At 41.6% G+C, this 16,114-nt stretch overlaps 2 protein-coding genes across 2 annotated transcripts; both read left to right on the top strand.

Moving 5' to 3' along the window:
* The first annotated feature begins 824 nt into the window (after positions 1–824).
* On the top strand, positions 825–5,045 carry kcng3 (potassium voltage-gated channel, subfamily G, member 3). The gene is made up of 2 exons (XM_034570256.1): positions 825–1,450; positions 2,880–5,045. Exons 1-2 carry the CDS (start codon positions 825–827, stop codon positions 3,523–3,525), a joined length of 1,272 nt encoding a protein of 423 aa, XP_034426147.1. The 3' UTR covers positions 3,526–5,045.
* Positions 5,046–6,674: 1,629 nt separating this feature from the next.
* Positions 6,675–12,216, top strand: LOC117753034 (cytochrome c oxidase subunit 7A-related protein, mitochondrial). The gene is made up of 3 exons (XM_034570854.1): positions 6,675–6,837; positions 11,002–11,136; positions 11,940–12,216. The coding sequence occupies exons 1-3, from the start codon at positions 6,766–6,768 to the stop codon at positions 12,075–12,077; spliced, it is 345 nt and encodes a 114-aa protein (XP_034426745.1). The 5' UTR covers positions 6,675–6,765; the 3' UTR covers positions 12,078–12,216.
* The last annotated feature ends 3,898 nt before the right edge of the window (positions 12,217–16,114 follow it).

Below are 16,114 nucleotides of genomic sequence, written 5' to 3'. Positions count from 1 at the left end.
TAAAGTAGAACGTAACTCAATAAAAAAGACATGCATATTTCAGGAATACTGGAAGAAGATATGAAACATTCATAATCCCCATAAGATTGCATGAATCAAATATAATAAAATCCCTGGTATTGTATAGGACAAATATTGTGCAACATCTCCAAACAGTTATTATAATTTTGGTTCTTGTTAGTTACAGATAAATCATTGGACAACATTTATCATGTTACAGCAGCAAAGAGGGAATAGTGAAATACACACTCAGTAAAGGTAATAAACATAATTTAAAAAAAACACAACATAAATACAAAGAACTAGAGAAATAGAAATAAGTACAATATAAACTATATATAAAAGAGTGTTGCACATATAATGTAACAACTATTGTGAAAAACCTGTAAACTGTTATCAGTGTTCTGGAGTTGTGGTTCATATTTTTTGGTGAGAATTTGTATATAATTGCACTTTTCAACATCCATTTTGCTCCGGACTTTCCTCGAGTTACTTTATCCTGTGGCGTGCGCCGGTCCGTGCGCGCTCATGTGACATCACTGCTGGGATTGGCTCGCCCTGACTGACTGGGCTGGAGAGGGAGACTCCTCCACAGGCTACACACACAGGGAAGAGGAGACTGAGGGACGGACGGAGTAGTTTCCATCAGCCACGGAGCTGCGCGCATGCAGGGCCACCTCCACTCCGTGCCAACCACGCCCGCCCCGGGGGGAACATGGGAGACTGTGACCACCTCTCCCCTCCTCCCCAATAGTCCAAACTCCTCTTTGGAAGGGGGGATGGACTGTGAAGAGCACTTTTAGTTAAGGTGACCCATTGACGAGATGAAGTTTGGGAAGAGCATCTGCGTGCTCAACGTAGGGGGAACCCGCTACGCCTTCACCCGTGAGGTGATCAAGGATTTCCCTCTCCGGCGCGTCAGTCGCCTGCATGCATGCGCATCAGAGAAAGAGGTGTTGGAGCTGTGCGACGACTACGACCGGGACCGGAATGAGTTCTTCTTCGACCGCCACGCTCAGGCTTTCGTGTTCATCATGCTGTACGTGCGCTCCGGTACACTCCGTTTCGTCCCCGGAGTGTGTGAGCTCTCCTTCTACACGGAGATGCTCTACTGGGGGCTGGAGAGCGCGCACCTGGACTTCTGCTGCCAGAGGCGCCTGGACGACAGGATGTCCGAGATCGGACTGGACACTCTGTCCGAGGAGGACATCGGAGTGTCCGTGGACGAGTCGCAGAGCCCGGGCGAGTCGGTGCAGGGGCCCGCGCTCACGGGTCGCGCTCTGTGGCTGGAGAGGATGCGCAAGACTTTCGAGGAGCCCAACTCGTCGCTTGTTGCGCAGCTGTTGGCCTCGGTGTCCGTGATCTTTGTATTGGTTTCTATGATCATGCTGTGTGCCAGCACCCTTCCGGACTGGGATACAGCCAAGAGAACCACTGTGGACGAGCACAGGTAGGCGTTAGTCAAGGCTCAGTTAAGTTTAGAGCAGGAGATGGGACCCAGAGCGAAGTGAGACTGGTGCGTAAAGCGGCTAAATCATGTCAAGGATGCGTGCCTATCATGATAAAAGACCTTATAAATAAACGAACACCCTCATAATCACTTGAGAATCTCATGCCAACGCCTGCATGCATTAAGGCAGCGGTCAAACTCGCTCTCTTCATTTATTTTAGAAGGTTGGCACATGCATGGAGGTGTTTGCTTTTTTAATCCGACTGCGATGTGATCGTTTTCATACACAACAAAACCATCAGCTACTTTCATGCAGTGTATTTAGTAAACATGCATTAGTTGGATGCAGAAAATGTGTCCTTGTGCTTTGGGAACGGATGCGTATCAAGTCAATACAGCCTGATGACAAGTGGGAGACTGTATCCTCACATGTCAGACAAGTTCCCAGGGAAGCAAATCAATAACCGATCCATATTATCTACCAAAAAGTGCAGTGTTAATTATTAAACAGAAATAAACCCCTCTGCTCTGAACAATCACTTTCCTAATTGGCTTGGTTAGTTTACAATGCACAGTACACAAGGAGGACAAACATGTCAGATAAATGCCAGATTCATAATATTCAAGTGGATAATGAGGGCGATAGCTGAGGTGCAGGGAATATTAAAGTAAGCAAACAAATAAGGAATCAAGCCACTTACAGTAATCACCTTCTATCTGAGTGCAGCGTTTGGATAGTTATTTCTGCTTCATTTTCTTTATGCACCTCTGTTTCCACATGATTTTGGCCTGTTCTCAGCCGGTGTTCTGGCTGAGGCGGCCTCTCTCTATATAAGGCTGGGTTATGTTCACTCAGGGTGGACATAGTTTTGAGTTTTGGAACCATTACAGTGGTTAGGTAATCGACTAAAAGTGCAGTTTGTGCTCAGGGGTCAAAATGATTCCAATGTAGATTCGTGCCAGTAGATGATGCAATTCTCCCGGTCGCTGTATAATCTGGTTTTGTTCTAAATGCTCTGATGGAGTTATCCTCATCCATGGCTCTGTGGTGTTTGCTGGGCCTGGCTGCTTAAATACACACAGCATCTTACTCCAATTCACTCTGATTGCCTTAATCAATGGGGTAATCATGTGCTTGTTTGTGTCACACTCTCTGCAGGAGGGTTTATGATTTCTCCCTCTGTGCAGTCTCCGGGCAATTTTTTCTCCTCCTCCTTCCTTATTGTATGTTTGTCCTCTCTGCTTTTTTTACTTGTGTCGTCACTGAACTGCATCTGATTTCGTCCCTTGTTCCCATAATTAACGTGACCCCTGCTTTTCTTCCTTCTTCTTCATATTTACTGTTTGACAAACAGTGTCTCATATCATCCATATATCTCTGTCATTTCCTGTTTACATTAATTTTTCTCCTCTGCTCTCTCCCCTGTAGGATAGTGGAGGCCGTGTGCATTGGCTGGTTTACAGCGGAATGCATAGTGCGTTTTCTTGTAGCCAAGGACAAGTGGGAATTTCTCCGCCGGCCACTGAACATCATCGATGTGATTGCCATCACCCCCTACTATGTCACCATGGCAATGGCCCGGGCAGGGATGCCGGCTGCTGGGCTCGGGGTTGCTGGGGTGATACTGCGGGTGCTGAGGATGATGCGGGTGTTCTGGCTCATGAAGCTTGCCAGACACTTCCTGGGCCTGCAGACACTGGGGCTGACGCTCACGCGCTGCTACCGGGAGATGGTCATGCTGATGGTGTTTATCTTCGTCGCCATGGCGATATACAGTGCTCTGGCTCAGCTGCTGGAGCACGGCTTGAACTTGGGCACGCAGAACCCAGACTACGCCAGCATCCCAGCTGCTGCCTGGTGGGTTATCATCTCCATGACGACGGTGGGGTACGGGGACGTGTACCCCATAACAGTTGGAGGACGGGTGCTTGGGGGAATGTGCGTAGTCAGCGGGATCGTACTCCTGGCGCTGCCCATCACGTTCATCTACCACAGTTTTGTACAGTGCTACAGTGAACTCAAACTTCGATCTGCCAGATATGCACGCACCATGTCAATAGAAGTGCTGCGATAAATTTGTACCAAACATCCACAGCTCTGCCTTCATCAGAAAGAATCTCGACAAAGACAATCTGCTGATCCCATCATGAAATATTGATAAAATCTGTTCCCTGCTCCAGTCACATGGGATTTTATTTGGCTTGTCTAGCACCTGCTTGTTTTGTTGATGATCTCCAGTCATCGTCCTCAACCAGCAAGCTCTGCGCCTGTCTCATCAACAACACAGTTTGAACAGGAGAGTAGGAATACACAAATAATTATTTATTAAACACACACAGGCAAGGTCAATCCACTTTTGACAGTGGCTGCTGTTTACACTGTATTCCCATGGTTACAGCATTGGCAAAGACGGCTGCTGCTTTGTGCTGCACCGAGGTCCCGGCGTATGCATGTAATGTGTGTGTGTTTGCCAGCCTTTCACTTTTGTTTTCGCTTAGAACCCAGATGGTACAAATTACACAGGATTGATGTGTGACCTAGATGCATTCTGCTAAACCTGGGAAATATTGTGAAAGAGCGAACAGGTGAGAGCAAAGTGAGGACGGAGAAGGGGTATACAGAGGGCTTAGGGTGTAGGAGTAGCTTAAGCCATGGATAATTTAATATGGAGACAGGTCAGCAAGCACTACAAGGTGGCAGACAAAAACAGCAGCGACAGATATCACAGGGCAGATGGAGCGTGAAATGCATGATAAAGGATCATGGGACAAAAATGACAGAATGTTGAGCTAGACTGAGCACACGCTGAAGAGAACGGGCCGCAGTGTGTTGCTTCTGAATTATGAGCCATTGTAAGGCAGTTTGTATTTCTGTGTCTCCAAGGCAACCCCATCCTCCAGCATGTCAATCATAATGGTGAGTGATTTGTGTGCACACAGATAGGCCACATCCTGCCACCCCGCTGGCTGGCGTGCAGCATGTTTATCCTGCGATTATTGGGAATAACTCATATTTCTAAAAAAAAAAGAATAGAGAAAGAGAGGAGTGCAGTCTATGGTTTTGACGTTCGCGATTCAGACATGGCCTTGGTTTGCCAAAATGATTTGATTTGTTGAAGAGACACATGATCCAAACAAACAAGTCAACACCTCTCCCACACAACAGTCCCTCTCTGGAGCTCCTCTTCCCCCTGATGCCATCAACCATCCTCCACACGGACATACACATGCATGCACGCACACATGCACACGCGCACACACACTAAGTCAGTCTGAGTCTATTCATTAAATTCAATGTCTGCATTTGTTATTTCCTCATAAACTTTGTATGAGTTTACAATGTATTTTGGACAGTACATATCTCAGTATCCCTGTCGTGTTGTCAATGTGTTTTTAAGTAGTATTGCAGTCACAAAAATGAAGGATGATCAATATTTTGTTACCCAGCTTGTGGCATAGTTTATAGCCCAGTGGATTTTGGCCAAGCTAGATTGAAACAAATGAATCAAAACTTTTTCATCGTTAGGTTATGTAACTTTAATTAACTTGATCAATGTATGAGGTTTTATAATAAAACGACTCTGTGTGAAATGTCTCTGAATGTGTAATCCCCTATTTCAAATCATATATTGCTATAAATATTGTCAAATGTACGCGCTATCAGACATTGTTGTAATAATTCTTAAGGGGTTTCACATAATTTATTCCTAACCTAAAATAAACCAAATTACTTACACAGTATGAGCCAAAGATGTGATGAAGACATTTTGGGCAGAGGATCTTTCACAGGTCCTGATGTGATGATGTACAGTTTACACCTCTGGGCCTCATGTGGGCAGTGGAACATAACATCCAGTGTGAGGAACACCTGAGCCCACTGGCAGTGAACTTGTCAGAATTTTACTGGGCAAGTGTTGTACCAAAATATTCTTCACAAAATACTATTTGAAGACTAAGTTCAATTGGATATTTTTAGAGATAATAACGATATTTCAGTATTATATACATCTAAAATCAATAATGTGTCAAGACAGTGCAATTAAATCTCCAATTTGTTAATTTGGGTCAAATAATGGAGGCCTCTTCGTGTCTTATATTTCTTCACTTGTTTATTTGGGGGCCTCCTTTAGTTTGTTTGGATCTATTATATATATAATATATATAACATTACAATTTAAGATAGCTTAAATTAGGTTTGAACTTGTCAGAGTGGTGTTGTAGGTTTCATAAAGATGAATTACGAATAGCCACATTTAAATTTTAGATATCTGAATCTGGAACTATCATCATAAGTAAGTTGAAGAAGTTGTTACTATAAATAGAAACTGAATTATAAAGGCTAAAAAATTAGCATTTGCATTTATTTCACCTTCATCACTATGACGACTCACTTACTTGCACAGGAGACACGTCTCGTGATCCAATGAGTTAAACTGTCTTTAGACATGTTCGTCACATATCTAATTGACTATCACATCAGAGATCTATATAAAAGGCTCTGACGCGATCTGATCTCTCACTTATGGTATCAACTCAGCTCAGACCGTTAATATTGTGTATATCTATAGGGGTGAGGGTATATGGGGTGAGTGTATATCTATGGGGTAAGGGTTTATATATAGGGGTGAGGGTTTTTATCAATGGGGTGATTGTGTATTTATGGCGTGAGTGTATATTTATGGTGTGAGTGTTTATCAATGGGTGAGGGTATATATATATAGGGTGAGGGTATATCTATGGGTGAGGGTTTATCTATTGGGGAGAGTATAACTATAAGGGTGAGGGTTTGTCTATGGGTGAGGGTATATTTATAGGGGTGAGGGTATATCTATGGGTGAGGGGTTATCTATTGGGGAGAGTATAACTATAAAGGTGAGGGTTTGTCTATGGGTGAGGGTATATCTATAGGGGTGAGGGTATATCTATGGGTGAGGGTTTATCTATTGGGGAGAGTATAACTATAAGGGTGAGTATAATCTATAAGGGTGAGGGTTTATCTATAAGGGTGAGGGTATATTTATGGGGTGAGGGTATATCTATAGGGGTGAGGGTATATTTATGGGTGAGTGTTTATCTATGGGGTGAGTGTTTATCTATGGGGGTGAGTGTATATCTATGGGTGAGTGTATATCTATGGAATGAGGGTTTATATATGATTCAACAGCCTGCCATTTGAATTTTGAATGGGCGGGTAGGAGGCCACCTCACGCCCTACGTCACTCTCAGTCGACGGCGGCAGCAGGAAGACCCTTTCACGGGAGCTTTGGTAGCATCGAACCCGCGGACGAAACATCCCCACGTCCTACGGCGCTAAAATGTACTACAAGTTCAGCGGCATCACCCAGAAACTGACGGGATCCCCTCCCACGGCCGCCTACAGCCCCCAGGTAAGACCGGGACGACGAGACCCAACGAGCCGGTAGCCGCAAAGCGATGACCTTCATGTCACCATGTTGGGTTATGTTCCTTCGTGTTCCCACCGGGCTTTAAAACCAACTTAAAGACATTTCAAGGTCCTTCAAAAGCAGTTAAATTGATTATTAAGCGTCTTGATAACCACACGTGATGAAAAAGTAATCGGTATTTACATTATTTACATTGTTCTGCATCATATTACATGGTACTGTGGGCTAACTTCCTCTCATCTTCATTTGTATTAATTCAGCCGTCTTGTTCCCTGAGTGTCGCATATAAAGTCACTTGTAGTTTCATATGAAGCAATATAGCGTCTTTATAACTTCCAGGAAAAACCCCACAAAGATGGAGGCTGTGGCCTTTGCTTGTCTCTTACTCTCTCCTTGTCAGATTCAATTCCCATTCTCCATCACTGCCTCAACACCAAACCTTTTGTTTAACCTTTATCCTGGAAGATTACCTCCTGCATGTGGACGTGGCCTTCCTGGGACTTAATAGCCAATTTTCTAAATTCAATGGCCTGTCAGAGCTTTGACCAGATGTGACCTTTATTATCTCTCTCCTGTCCTTTTAAGTGCTTGTTATTTTGTTGACACTGGTTCAGGCGGCCTCCAAGCTCCTCTGTTTTGTATGAAGAAAAATTGAACCTCATCAAATTGGCAAATAAGTTTATCAGCCAGTCCAACCTTGAGGTGCCGTGTATTCATACGGCTGAAACCTACACCCTTTGCATTTATAAGTGTATTACATGTCAGATATTATTGGATATTCGTAAATAATATCAATCCCAGCTTCTCCAAGTCCAAGGTGGTGAAATATATATATATATATATAGATAAATTGTTGCAACTCGTGTTTTTTTACTTTTACTAGTGCTGGGTGATAAAACAACAATAACAATCATTACAGTGTAATTTTCATTTATAACAATGTGACATTTATCATGATAATTATCCATTTTTAATGATGTTTCATTCGGTTTTGTCTTGATAACCTTATTGGCCACTTATCCTTTCTTTATACTTTCTCTCCACTGTGATGGAAAACTGTCTTTTACTCCCCTACATTTATTTAACACCTTGATTTACTTTTTCAGATGAAGGTTTTACACCTTCATCTGAAGAGCAAAGTTGCTTTGAGATGGAACTAAACTACAGTAAATCATTTAGCAGTTTAGTTCAAAATTTGATTTATTTATACTGAAAACTTTCACCAGATCAAGACAGTTAGGTTACACGGTCTTGGTTTGTTCTTTATTAACATGCTGCTTATTGCCAGTAAAGGCGTAATAATCCTCGTCCATACGAACACACCTGAAAACAAATATGCACTTTCTGCTCATCTCCTATAATATAGCCTTAAAGTTTTCATTCTAAAATGGAGTCAGCAGCATTTTCCAACTTCTCCATTTTAGGTGATTGAAAACCTGTATATGCATGGTTGTAACCTTGGATGTATGCCAGGCTAAGTATCTAATTTAATTATTCTTACTTTTACCACAGATCTGATCTCTTGTTAACAATTGGAATAAAACAGTAACTTGGCACATGCAGGTAGAAAACATAAAAATGTGTAATATTTACAAAATACACAGTGTGCGCCAACTCTATATAGAATTGTTGTTACATGCGTTATAGAGGTTACTGAAATTGGGAAAATTACTTTGTCACACTAGTTAAGTAATGCTAGATCAACACCATGCATTGGTTGGTGTTTGTATCACACTGTTAGTCTCACTTTAAGAACTGTTACACCCCTTTGATAACCAGGATTCTGCTGTTCAGAGCTGTAGTAATTTTCATAGTAAGACATCCTGTGATCAGGTGTCGTGATTGTTTACTGACCTCAACTAAAGATGTTAAATAGATTTCACAGCCCATAAAATAACATAAAATCAAAGCTAGGCTGATGCTCTTTAGATGCCAGTGATAAATATCCAAGCATTATGAAACTGAGTGGTGAGTGTGATAGCTGTCTTAAATCTAACTGCACTTTAGTTATGCCCTCCTTGACCAGCCACACATTTATATAGGTGCACTTTTAGTTCAGTCCTTTCTGAAATGGCATATCAAAATATTCTGCTTGCAGTGCCTCTGTGTTTTCATATGTCAGATTTAATTCCCCTGCTCTCACAGGAGCTCCCTCCCCACACTCTAACAAGCACAATTGGTCTCCTAGCAATTTTCCAAATGATTGGTGGGTGAGAGGCTTCCTCCAAGAGAGAATATGAAGGAGGCACACTTGTACTTAATTAAGACCACGGTGTACCCCCGGAAAATACTCTCAGTATTTACTGTCTGAAAAGTATTAAGAGCAGTATGTAATTTAATCATGATTTCACGACAGTCGTGCAGATGAATAGCTAATGAACATGTCTATGTCACAATGGCTGAAAAGTTATAAGTCCTGTATGGAATGATCAAAAGACAAAAAAAATTCTTAAACTTTCCTCCACTTTTCTCTCACTAACTCTATTCCACTGCCGGTTTTCTGCTACTCTAGATTGCGTGTAGGAACGCCGCCTTGTCATTAATTGAGGAAGAAAGGCGAAGATAACATGGCATTATGGAGTGCATTACTTCTATTTGGTAGAATTAAGGAACACTTGTTTAGATTTTGCATTTAGATGTGAATTGAGATAACGATTTTGATATGATTAATCGTGCAGCCCCAAAAAAACAAACAAGTTGAAAGTCACAAGAAAGACCTTTTTTTCCTTTTCTTAGTGCAAAGTGTTTGTCTTAAAATCTACAAGTTTGAAATGTGTAAAAAGATCTGGCTACGTTCGACATGATGCTGTGTTGAAGTGCTACTTGAGTTCCTCTTTAATAATCTAAACAGGCACTTGAATAGTCTCACAGGGACATCATTTTAAAAACAAGCTCAACCGTGTGCTCGTGTAATTGCTTGTTCTTATGCAGCAGATTTGAGACGGCTCCTACAGAAACTAAATGGGCTTTAAGTTTTACTTAATGTACAGCAGATCAATATAAAGAACCTTTAAAAAAAGACTTTTGATTATAATGAAAACGTTAGCATCTACATTTACGATACCTTCCGTAGATTTATTTCCAAGTTTGACACTTCTACAGATGTGAGGTCTCTTGCATGCTCTGGACCTCCCCAATTATTTGGGTATTAAACAAAATTATTTGAAACACTGAAAAGTGCTCGGTATTCCCGATGGTAATTAACTTGATGTGACTTGTTATTCTGAAATGGAAGCATGGAGGCAGTAAACCCTATCAAACCCTATTAGACTTAAAATAAGTCTAAAGTCCCAATTCAGAGACCGCGTCCTCAAATGGAGTCGACTGCAGAGCCCGAAACAAAATGAGTTGGTCTGGTCAATGGAGGATTTCCGTGATTTGCGTCACCAGGTTTTTCCTGCCTTTGCCACTGTCGCCTAGCAACACAGCTGCAGTTGGACATGAAGAGAGTGTTTGAATTCCCATTGGTTTTTCAACATTTGTACTGTTAGCTGTTGGGTTGAGTAAATAAATCAAAATGCATTTTAAATGAACTATGTACAGTTTGTCATTAAACCACATTTCAAAGCTTTTTAAATCACAGACGAACTTCAATCTGTCAGTCCATCATCAGATGGGTCTAACATGGTTCGGATGCCTGAAATTTGCATTTGAAAGTCTAATAATTGGACGTTTTGGTGTTGTTGCTTGCCGGTGCCTTTATCTCTTTAGAAAAACCGCTGATAATAGAAGCACAATGAATCCCGGGAAGAAATGTTAGAGTCTCTGTTGCTTGGCGATAAAATGACGCAATTGAATTAGCCTCCGAAAATGGGACTGCCTAGTGACGCTGCTGTGATGCAATCGACCTTAAAAATGAAGCCTCCGGAGGATGTGGCCCCTTAATTAGGACGCAGCTTAAATAAAACTGAGACCATTAGTTGTGATAATTAATTCTGATCATTGTTTCTGTCATTTTTCCAGAAACGATAACAAACAATATTGATGTACTTTTTGACCAGTGTTAACTTTTACTGCTTTTTATATTTTACACAGCTACTTTGGAAAAACAAGACATTTGAAGACCCTATTTAAGGCTTGTGGACATTTTTATTTTAATGCATAAATATCCATGAATTTGAAAAGAGCTCTGCATTTTTTGTGCAGGGGCTTAAACCAGGCGTGCCGGCGGAGGCCCCGACCATGATATTCGCCACACCCACCAAGGTGGTGTCAGAGACCGGGTCCACGGTGGAGTACCTCGGAGCAAACAAGGTTCATGAGTTCCAGAGGTTATTCCAGGTAATGAAATACACAGACCAGAAAAAACTTGTACAAGTCTCACAGTGAATCAGCTTTTGTTCATTTAAAAAAGTGCCCAGATGTGGTGTGGGGGTGTTTGGGGTTTCAAAATATGATTCAAAGCCATGAAAACTCATCACCATTAGGCAATGACTGGTATTCAATTCACCCTTCTCTTTAATGGCCCGTCTGCTCCCCTCTCCTCACTATTCATCACACAATAGGCAGCGAGAGAAATAAGAGATTCAGAAGTTGGGCAGAGCGATAACTCAGGCAAATTGAAACGACTGTATTGACTGCCGCAGTTTTATAACTTTTTTAAGTATTTATAAGTGAAGGAAAAACTCAGAGCTTCCACATTACACACCAGAGAAAACCTCGTCTTTTTTATAGAATTAATTCCATATTTCAGTTTTTCCAGACAACACTTGGGGACAGTTTTCATTCCAAAAACATTAAATTTGAGAAAAAAAACATGATCTCTGTAGTTGTCACCTATAAATTGTTTGTTTGTGGTCCTGTGTTAAGATTTGATAATATTGTGTGTGCAGCAGGTATAAAACCATCAAGTCTTGGTCAGAAACTGAGTGTTTGTTGATAAAGCAGTTAAGCAGTTAAACTTAAGCAGTTGAAAAAATGACAGAAAAACCCAAATGATTTTGAGGCTTATCTGAAAACATGTAGTAGACTCTGTTCTGTACTCTGTCTCTCAACAACTTTATTCTATTCTAATTTATTCTTCTTTTTCTTTTCTCCCTCAACCCTTCCCTGCCTTGCCGCCTGCCCACCTGCTCGTCTCCCAGTCGCAAGAAGGGGTTCCCGTTCATCTGAAGCGCGGACTTCCTGACAGGCTGCTGTACCGCACCACCATGGCTCTCACCGTAGGAGGAGCTCTGTACTGTCTGGTGGCTCTTTACATGGCCGCCCAGCCCAGAAAATAAGTGACCAACACAAACCCAGGATCTGACATCTGATGTCCGACATCTCCCAACGCGCCTGTGCTATAATCCATCGACCCGACTTTCCATCTGACCTCGTCATGCCACCTCTTGGGACTTTAAGATGAGAATTTATCACTTTTAAAAAACCACACCAGTGATATCAATGTCTGTCTTCTTTGTAAAAAAATTAATTGAAAAGTCTAAGTTAATAAATTTTATGGGGAAATAAAAGAGAAAGATGTTCTCAAGCACGTCTTTTTATCCTTTTTGTTTGTCTTTAACTTTATACCATCTGGATGAAGTACTGAAACAGCACTCACTGTAGGAGAGGTGTCATTATTGCCAATCAAGCGACACATGCACGGGTCATGTATAAGCACGTTTGAAACTAGTGGTTTGCAGCTGCTGCGTCTCCCTCCGCTCCTACGGATGCGAGAATAGAAGCAAACATGTAAAGATAGTTATTTTTTTTCAGTGCTCACAGCTTTCGGTCTGAAGCAATAAGCATGTGTGTGCGAGAGAACAAGCATGATGGAGACTCCCGTCTGGAACATAGCTGCTGCTCACTTGGCGTAAGTATTGTCTCATACAGTGTGGGACTCGGTGTGATGTCAGATGCTCCTCGCTGAGCTTCAGAGGGAGCGAGGCGGTTTCAGACGGACATGTTGGCAGTCTCGCATCAAGCTGCTGAAACACTCATCATCTCAGTCTGGTTTGGTGTTGTTTTTTTTCTGAGTGGCTTGAGATCATAGGCTCTATATAAAGATGGACCTTTCTTCACTTCATCCCATTGTACAAAAGTCAAGCTAAAATATCATAGATCGAATTTGGAGAAGTGCAATAGTGTTTTGGATGTGGAGCCACGATATCGGAATCAGCCGCCACGCGCTCGACCAATGGCGGGTCAGTCATCTGTCAATCATGACAACTCAACTAAATACCAAACCTATGGGAATCAAATACTTGGACATACTTCAGTGTGGTATGAACTACCTAAAATGACAGAAACTAATATTTGACGTGTACTTTTGACTGTTAAATTTGGAAGGGGAGCTCCCTTCGTGGCTTCAGTGGGAACTTTCCACAATCTTTCCACAATCTATAGGGTTTGGAGTGAGAGAGAAGTGAAAATACCAGAGGCTATAGAGACTTAAGGCTACATTAGCTGATGCAAACATAACCAACAAAGTTCTCTGACGAAACTGTTGCCGGTCACGTTGCATTGTGGGCATTGTTTTGACAGGGTTTGACGATAAAAAGGAGGGAATGATTTTAAATGAAAGAAATAGGGAGCATGATGCTGAATCAGTGGAGAAATCTTTATCGGTCACATAACTTTTGTTTCACTTGAGGCTCAGTGAGACTGTATTGAGTTATGGCTTCGAGTTAAATTCATTTAATAAATTGTTCATCTGCTATTTACATAAAAGCACTCAATATTACACAGAACATTAACTGCACTATGGATATAGAAGGGATCATAATTCACGCATGTTTATTTCAAAATACTTAAACAAGAGATTTTAAAGTGAATTTATATTAATGGATATCCATAAAAGAGTATTTATTATAATATGGCACCTTCATTTGTTGGTATGACTCACTGGACCTCCCTTTGTCACGGCATCAATACTTCAGACCCAGAGCAAATCCTCATGATGGATAATTAATGGTTGCACTGGAAAATAAATACATTTTGCCTTCTGAAGGAAATAACTAATGCTGTTAATAAATAATCACGAGAGAAAGAGAGAGAGAACAGATTTATTTAATTTTTTGTCAACGTGATTGGCTGATTGAGATCATGGCCAAATCTAATTGGATTACCGTAAACACCCAGCAGTCAGAATTGTGAATGGGTGGGACATACAGATAAGAGTCTTCCTGATTGAAGTGAGGCTCATCTTGATCATCAAGCAATAATGTACCTATTATCCCAAACAGCCTCACTCCCATTTCCCCCTCTGATGGCATTGATTGTTGCCATGGAAACACGGTTAAGGGATCAGGGTGACTTACTTTTACCTAATTATCCACTTTGTACAACTCAATAGCTAGAATTGTAAGTGTACAACTGAGATTCTGTTGTTGAGTCTAACACGCATGGTTTACCCGTGGCCCTTGTCTCACAGGTCGTGTAAGTTTTATGAATTTAAAGACTTCAACAGAAGATTGATGTTCGAGTCGAGCCGGGAACCTTTTTGTTACATGTTCTCATTACTTCTGTCCCTCGTTTTCCCGCAGGTAAAAATGTGATCCATCTGTACCTGACAAAGAGCCAATCTAGGCTCCAGACATTCTCTTTCCAATTCAATAAAATGGACATTTAATTAAGTTTTTAAAGGTTTTTCTACAACATTGCAGCAGATTCCAGACAAATGTTTCCAAATCTGACCAAAATAGGCAGAAATCAGCTAAATTGAATGCAAATTAATGCATGTTTCCACCATCTGAATATTAATTGGTTTGGCTCATTGAGATAAACAGCCAGGTGCTATCAGTACAGAAGGAGAGTATCAAGTGTCATGGAAAGCTTTTACCAGTGTTGTTATTCCTTTGGATGTTATAGTTCTTGGACTCATCACCTTGACATGAAACATCTAGATGTGTGTTTTTAGGACTCCAGAATGGGAACCAGTGGTTTAACATATCTGATAAACCATCTTCTATGAGCCCAAGTGATCTCCTTGCGAATAAGAGCGTGAAACCTGTTTTTGAAGTGTTCACTTAATTCAGGAATGGATGGCCTGCTCAGTCTCAGTCTTTTTCAATTGCTTTTCTCAGTTATTCAGTCAGAGGCCTCCTGCTGTGGCTTTTCTTAGAAGAAAAAACGAATCATGTGCACACATTTAACTGTCGAGACTGGCACCCGATACCTTGTTTTGATAATAAACCCTGCACCAGCTTTTCATCCAGGAAATCCTTCAGCATCACCTTAATTTCACCTCTCTGTCTCGCCCCGTCCCCCCTCGCATTCACGACGGCCCACTTGAGCAACAATGGATCCTTTTGTCGTCGCTCTTCTTCCCCCCCGACAGAGGAGACACGAGAACTCAGCAATAACATGTTCACCACTCAATGGCAACTGTTAATGAAGCCCACAACTGGGGGAGTGGGATCACAGGAAACCTGGTCTAGAGGAGACATAAAACACAGGAAGCGAGTCGGGTGTGAGGAGCAGGGGGAGGGTGAGAGTGTGAGATGGTTATTTATGGAGGAGGCGTGAGACTTATGGGAGGAAAAGTGAAAATTGAATCCCCTTTTTTGCAGCAAGGAATCCCTTCCTTGTAATGTCAGTCCTGTCACACCATCCCCCCCCCCCCTCTAATCCTGGTTTGAAATAGATCATTGTAAAACCAGTATATTCAGAATTCTGGGATTATTATGTCTGAATATAAATTATTAGGATGACATGTTTTAAAGTAGAAAAATTAAACCAACCCAGGTGGAAATAGGTGAAGTTCACGTGTCTCTTTCACGTCAGATTCGCTGTCGGGAATTACGAAACAGACGATTCTCGGTTAGTTATACACATTGTATTTTGGGGATTTTCTGTCCCACACTTAACATTTGAAATAGAAAATGGTAAAAGCTATTTTACTCCAGGCTTAATATTTTCACTAGTTTTACACTTTGATGCACATATTTCCTATTTGTCCTTTAATTTAAAGTACAGGCCACTCGGGAGAACATGAGAACAAATCTGTAAAAGTTAGAAAAGTCAAATTCATTGGTACATTGTGAACAGTTTGTGTTCAGTCCACAACTTTTAGTTTTCGGAGACTGAAAGTAAATGTATTTCCATAGACTGTTGTCGTGTTCTTTTTTCCTTAGGTAGAGATGGTAGAGTCGGTCTGGTTCAAAAAAGTATTTATTTAGAAGCAATGAACAGCTACTACATAGCTATGGGCACTCAACGTACAACCCCAAGCCGCCTAATACCGACGGGGAAGTCAGAGTCGCCCCGAGCGGACGGTGGGTGCAATATTTATAATAATAGGTAGAACTTCAGCAGGAGGGGGAGTCACGTGGCTAGT

Source organism: Hippoglossus hippoglossus, chromosome 19 (genome assembly GCF_009819705.1).
Source record: "Hippoglossus hippoglossus isolate fHipHip1 chromosome 19, fHipHip1.pri, whole genome shotgun sequence".
Lineage (NCBI taxonomy): Eukaryota > Metazoa > Chordata > Actinopteri > Pleuronectiformes > Pleuronectidae > Hippoglossus > Hippoglossus hippoglossus.
This window is presented reverse-complemented; position numbering and strand designations above follow the sequence as displayed.

Coding starts and splice junctions, on each gene's coding strand:
- kcng3 (XM_034570256.1), top strand. CDS start 825: ATGAAGTTTGGGAAGAGCATCTGCGTGCTCAACGTAGGGGGAACCCGC. Junction 1,451..2,879: donor ACCACTGTGGACGAGCACAG/GTAGGCGTTAGT, acceptor TCTCCCCTGTAG/GATAGTGGAGGCCGTGTGCA.
- LOC117753034 (XM_034570854.1), top strand. CDS start 6,766: ATGTACTACAAGTTCAGCGGCATCACCCAGAAACTGACGGGATCCCCT. Junction 6,838..11,001: donor CGGCCGCCTACAGCCCCCAG/GTAAGACCGGGA, acceptor TTTTTTGTGCAG/GGGCTTAAACCAGGCGTGCC. Junction 11,137..11,939: donor AGTTCCAGAGGTTATTCCAG/GTAATGAAATAC, acceptor CTCGTCTCCCAG/TCGCAAGAAGGGGTTCCCGT.